The following is a 5,771-nucleotide window of genomic DNA, read 5'->3' as shown; positions in this document are numbered from 1 at the left end:
CGATGGTGGTTGTTGTGAACATGCCTAATGGCGGCGACAAAAAAAACGTTGGAAGTTAGCTAACCTGGTGACAAAGAAGTCTTCACATTTAGGTGACAACGGTTAGTGTGGTGGTAGACAAAAAAGGGGCGGTGAGGTGAGGAAATCTAGAGGCTGAAAGAAGTGGATGTAAAGCGGAAAAGGAAGAGTAGCACCTAGCTATGGATGATTTAAGGCAGAATAGTGCGCTAGTTTAATGGAAAAGGAAGAGTAGCACCACGGTGTAATGAATGTCGGAAACCAGTTAAACCCACACAAACTGGTCATAAGGGTAAGATATGGACAAAAAACAAGTTTAATGGATAATGTGGATAAAAAAATTCACTGACTAAATATGCAAAAAACAAAAAATATATTACCCTTGTAAGTCATTATCCCTTATCAATAGTAGGACACCATAGCAATAACAAACCTTGTAAAGTTAATAGGTTCAAATCATGATGAAATCTTTGAATGTTACCACTCATTACATATGCAACTAATGACAAATAAAAGAATGATGAAATAAATCCCAGATCACTAAAACACCAACATCTGGAAAATCTTCCCAAAAACAATACAGGTTAAAGATTTTTGCATCAACAAGCCTGCAATTACACTCCAATAACACATTAAACTAACATAAAAAACAAAATCACATCAATACCATCATCATCATCACCACCGCCGCTACCCATCCACAGCCACCGGAAAACACCACCGATGTCGCCAGAGAAGTATCTTGTGGCCTGAAAATTACAACCAATATCTGTTGTTTAGAAATCTAAATGCTAAAAAATAAGAAAACAAGTGACAATTATAAAGCAGTGTATACATACGTCTGCATACGGCTAAGGGCACCACAGAAAAGAGCATTGTCTGGCATTGGCAATTCCGTTTTGTTGTTTATCTCCGGATTCACGATTCTAATGTAAGTTTCTTGACCAAGATACCAGGAATCAAGATTTTCAGTTCTCAGATTCCAGATTCCTACATTGTCTAGAGAGATCAACACTGCTGTCCATGCTCCAGGATACACCTATATTTGAATTTTGAAATGGTGAGAATCAAATTACCAAAATCTTAACTAAATTTATCAAATTGAAAAATCCATATCAGACTGTTCTTGAAACTTGTATGAACAAAGTTTGAAGATTTATTGAAGTAATTCAAAACCCACATCTGAAACAATGATTCTTGAAATGTTTATGAACAAAAGTTGGAAGATTTATTGAAGTAAATTGGAAAACCCACATCCGAAACCATGAATCTTGAAAGGTTTATGAACAAAGTTGGAAAATTTATTGAAGTATTTCAAAAAACCACATCTTGAAACAATGATTCTTGAAAACATTTATGAACAAAAGGTTGGAAGATTTATTGAAGTAATTCAAAGTCCCACTACCGGAAACGATGATTCTTGTTGAAAAGTTCATGAACAAAGTTGGAAGATTTATTAAGTAATGCAAAAACCCACATCCGAAACAATGATTCTTGAAAGTTTTAAGGACAAAGTTTGAAGATTTATTGATTTTAAAGCAACACAAAAGAAGAACAAGACATTTAAGAAGTACCTGTGTAGTGCTACGAGCAATGCCATCCCATTTATTGTAAGTCCCTCTACTGTCATTAGTCCACTCACCATAACCCATTCTGAAGATCAAATCACAAGTTTTTTTTTTAAAAAAAAAAGTTAGAATTATAAAAAACCAACATGAAACAAACACATAGCAATGGGGACATACCCAACTACAAAAAAGGCGTATCCATCAGCATGATAGCTATGCATTTTGGTTTCATTGTTTTGAAAAATAACTTCCATGAATCCTCTATAAGTTCCATTGATAACTGATGTTTCCATCTTAGGTGGCCCAGTAAGGGGCGTAGTAGGAAAATCGAGCTTATATGCTCCTTTCACTTTGTACTGATCCGCAAGCCTAATAGGTGTTGTAGGATTCACAAATGAAATCCCACTAAGCGTAGCCCTTGTTTTCCCATTAATTGTAACCCAAGGCGTGTTTTTTATTAAGTACACTTCAGTCACATTAATAGAACCGTATCTAAACGAACCCTGTGGATTAGGGCGGGCCCCACTAGCCGATACATTCCACCTAAAAGTCAATTCCAACATAAAGATTGTGTCAAGTCACCAAGACAAGACAGAACAGACTGTACTGCATTTGACATTGGGCTAATGTCGGTGGGATAAAAAACAAAAAGTACGAATGTGTCAAATCATAAGGCCCCCACCAGAACAAAACAGCAGATTGTACTGTGTCTGACATGCATTGAACAAGACTGTACTGTATCTGACATGCATTGAACTGTGACTAGGACCGATGTCAGTGGGACAAAAATTATAAATTTCTTACCTAATGGACCTGGCTTGGTTCATTGAGAAGGTATTATCAAATTGATCTTGAGGAGGATCCGGAAGGGGACCGGAGGCTTTTCCTTTAGAATTTGAGTAATGCAAGATTCCAACACCAGTGACTCTTCGCCATGTAGATTCATTTACAAATCTAGCACTAGCCACGATGTAGTAATCACTACTTGCATTTTGATCCATGGTGATTAAGAATGAGTAGGATTGTCCCACATGAATATCTAAACTAGTATAGTTTTGTTGGACTGTGTATGAACCCTCGGTTTCAGCCAAAAGTAAGTTATGGTTCTGAATTCTGAAGTTCAAACTAGTCGATACACCAACATTACTTACACGAATACGGTAAGTTTTGCCTGCCAAAAGTTGTATAATTTAATTTTATAATAACAAAATATATGATATTAGTTACAAATTTTGATAAATTTATCAACAAATCACCTGGTTCAACGTTAATGGTTTCGTGATCAATGTTATCTGGGACAAGAGTATCGTTATATCTGTAAGGGCCTTTTCCATTAATAAGAACACCATCAGGCATTCCAAGAGCTTTGCCAGCATCAAGGGTCTTTCTTAAATCCTGCAAAATCAAAAAGGGGGGTGAAAGGTTAGAGAAATGATAAATCTAGAACACCTACAAGAAAAAATGGAAAGAATTTTCAGTGTGGCATTTTGTCGAACACTTACAGTGTGGTTCCTTATGTACCAGTCACCAATCAAGACAATAATATCCCCAGCTGGATTATCAAATGGGGTTGGGATAACAGACCTTGGGTTAATAATAAAGCCACCAAAACCACCGGAAGCTCTTTGAAAATTGAGTGAGGGGAAGTAAAAGTAGCTGCCGATTTGATCCTTGACTTGAAAGTTATAAGTCCAGTTCCACTTTGGGGGGATTGGACAATTAGTGCCAAGGACGCCATCTTGCCATGAATTCCTCTTTTGCTGTATACCAGCCCTGTTTCAATCAAACACGTAATCCGATTCAATCGTATATCCACTGTTTTTATCAACATAACAGATCCAACATTCCGACCTCAGATTTGTGATATGAAACGCGATGAAGAAGATCTTACCAAGTGATGAGGAGATTTTCATCTAACTTGTTCCTCACATTGACAACAACATTGTTGTTAGTAGTTGAATTTATGGTAGGGCCAGGAAATTTGCCATTAATGGCGATAACCTAAAAATCCAGATTCAAAGCAATGCAAACATCATTTAAATAAGTCAAAATACAAGAGCGTACAGTCTCACTGTAACAGCTCATTTCTGTTTAAACCTAAAACCATTTCCCAGATCTGAAGGTAAAAAGCACCAAGTTCTGAAAATCGGAACAACCCCATTAATCTATGACAGGAATTTAGCATAACCACATGAGACCAATTCTCGAAAATTACAAGCACCCCATTTTTAAAGACATTAAGAAAAACCCACTTGGAAAAACACTGGTAATTCAGAACCCATCATTCAGTTCTCGAAATTTAGCAAACCCATGTCGGTAAACCCGAGAAATTTCAGTTATGTAGCAAATTAACGAAGGTTTACCTGTTGCGGGACTCCAAGAGGTGAAGCGGTAATGTAAGAATATTCAAATTTGTAGGAAACAGTAGGATCATCAGCTAAAGCGAAGCTCAGAAACACGGAAATGCAGACGAAAAGGAGAGAGTAGCGAAAGGTAGAAGAAGCAGCCATGAATGGGAAAACTTTTGAGGGTATAAATCTTGCTCTCAATGAGAAATTTTTGGAATCAAAAGAATGGTGTAGCTTTTTCAGGGGGTTTACATTATCAATCGAGTAGAAAGAGAGAAAGAGAGAGAAAATAGTGTTTGTGAAATGGAGAAATGTGAGATAGAGAGAAGGTGAGACAGTTTCCTTTTTTCTGTTTTTGAGGAGGAAGGGGGTGGGGAGTGGGGACAAATAGCAAGAAAGTTAAAGAAATGGGTTGGGTTGGCAGCGAAAATCGATCTCAAGCATTTGCTGGTCTTTGCTGGCATATCATCATCATATGAAGTATGAACATGCATGAAAATGAATTGGATGGGTATGAACAAAAGAGGGGTAGGCATGAAATGGCCATGGCAAAGCCAATACTTGTCCTTCCAAATTCAAATGGTAGGCCATAAAGCTCTTATCAATTTCTCATAACCAAATCACCTAATGTATTTGATGTAAATTTATTTAACCAAAAGTGAAAACCTTTACATACTTCTTTTAACAAAATTAAAAAAAAAAAAATTACTAATCTAGCTCCTATAACTAACCTTTTTGCTACAAAATAGTTAGAATTTTATGCTTAAGCTAAACAGTGTGTTATATTTTTTTACTAGCAGTATGCATACATGGAGCATATTAACGTCAGTAAACATTGCATCTCGATGACTATTGGCAGTGGTAATACACCGATGACGAGGTTTCACCGATGAAATACAAAAGTTTTGTCGTTGAAAATATTCCTCAATTTGTCTTAGGTTGCATTAGAACTTGTATGTTAATGCATTAAGCAAATACTCGAAAGTGGTAGTAAATGGTTATGGTTTGGAAATAGTTTTATAGACAAAAATATCACCACACCTCTATCATAGATAAATATCAGTAAGAAAAGAAAATGTTTACATGGCATCTATATGACACATTTTTTTTGGTAGGCAAAATGTTACCACACCGTTTAGCCTTAAAATAGTCATAGGTTTTGCAATGGGCTCCTGCAAAATTGCCATAAAAAAGATGTCGTTTGGTTGTTTTTATCTATGTTTTACAATGCAATTATTTTTTCAATTTGTGAAATTATGTTGTTATTGGTAATGAAAATTACCTTATATCATGCAAAATTGTTAAATTTTTAGAAAATCTAGCGGTATTGAAAATGTAATATTCATAAAAATATAAACCTTCGAAATTTTTTTAGTTTTTTTACTTAAGACGGTATATTTAACTACTTATTTGTTGTTCTTTGTGTTGGAGAGTTGTGACAAACAATTACTGGTGTTATTTAATACATCAAGCGATGATAAAAGTATGGTTAAAACTTGTTTTATGAAATAGATCATTTTGGGTTGTTTCGTTGGTAGCAAGAAATTAGGTCCAAAAAATAGCAACATATGTTTATCTTTCCAACATTCTGACTTGGAATGTATAATAGAGATAATTGATAAGAGTAATGTCCAACGGTTGCTAAACATTGTTCCAACATGTGTTCAAAAGTTTTACATATGTATGTTGTAGATAGTGTTCATGTATATAAATATATTTTTATGAATCAATCAAAAATTTATGTAGGTCACTTTAGTAGAAGAGAGGTCATTGGAAACCAACATAATGGAAGAAAGTCATGTGCAGGAAGCAAAAATCATAGAAGGGTTTTAATCTA

General features: G+C 35.4%; 1 protein-coding gene across 1 annotated transcript; it reads right to left on the bottom strand.

Annotated features, from left to right (window-relative positions):
- Window positions 1-374: 374 nt before the first annotated feature.
- LOC145000268 (monocopper oxidase-like protein SKU5) lies at window positions 375-4,409 on the bottom strand. Its single transcript, XM_078959469.1, has 9 exons — window positions 3,950-4,409; window positions 3,478-3,587; window positions 3,089-3,359; window positions 2,843-2,981; window positions 2,391-2,757; window positions 1,764-2,129; window positions 1,593-1,671; window positions 858-1,057; window positions 375-767 (listed from the first exon to the last, which is right to left on the bottom strand). The coding sequence occupies exons 1-9, from the start codon at window positions 4,094-4,096 to the stop codon at window positions 674-676; spliced, it is 1,773 nt and encodes a 590-aa protein (XP_078815595.1). The 5' UTR covers window positions 4,097-4,409; the 3' UTR covers window positions 375-673.
- Between the last annotated feature and the right edge of the window lie 1,362 nt (window positions 4,410-5,771).

The sequence above is a fragment of the Lactuca saligna genome, chromosome 6, assembly GCF_052625555.1.
Source record: "Lactuca saligna cultivar CGN05327 chromosome 6, ASM5262555v1, whole genome shotgun sequence".
Taxonomy (NCBI): Eukaryota; Viridiplantae; Streptophyta; class Magnoliopsida; order Asterales; family Asteraceae; genus Lactuca; species Lactuca saligna.
The sequence above is the reverse complement of the archived record's forward strand: the minus strand, read 5'-3'. Positions and strand labels throughout refer to the sequence as shown.

Bases quoted from the DNA above. Each gene is read 5' to 3' on its own strand.
- LOC145000268 (XM_078959469.1), bottom strand. From the start codon at position 4,096: ATGGCTGCTTCTTCTACCTTTCGCTACTCTCTCCTTTTCGTCTGCATT. The intron at 3,360-3,477 runs GTAAGATCTTCT...TGATTGAAACAG, and splicing joins GAAAATCTCCTCATCACTTG to GGCTGGTATACAGCAAAAGA. The intron at 768-857 runs GTATGTATACAC...TGTAATTTTCAG, and splicing joins GCCCTTAGCCGTATGCAGAC to GCCACAAGATACTTCTCTGG.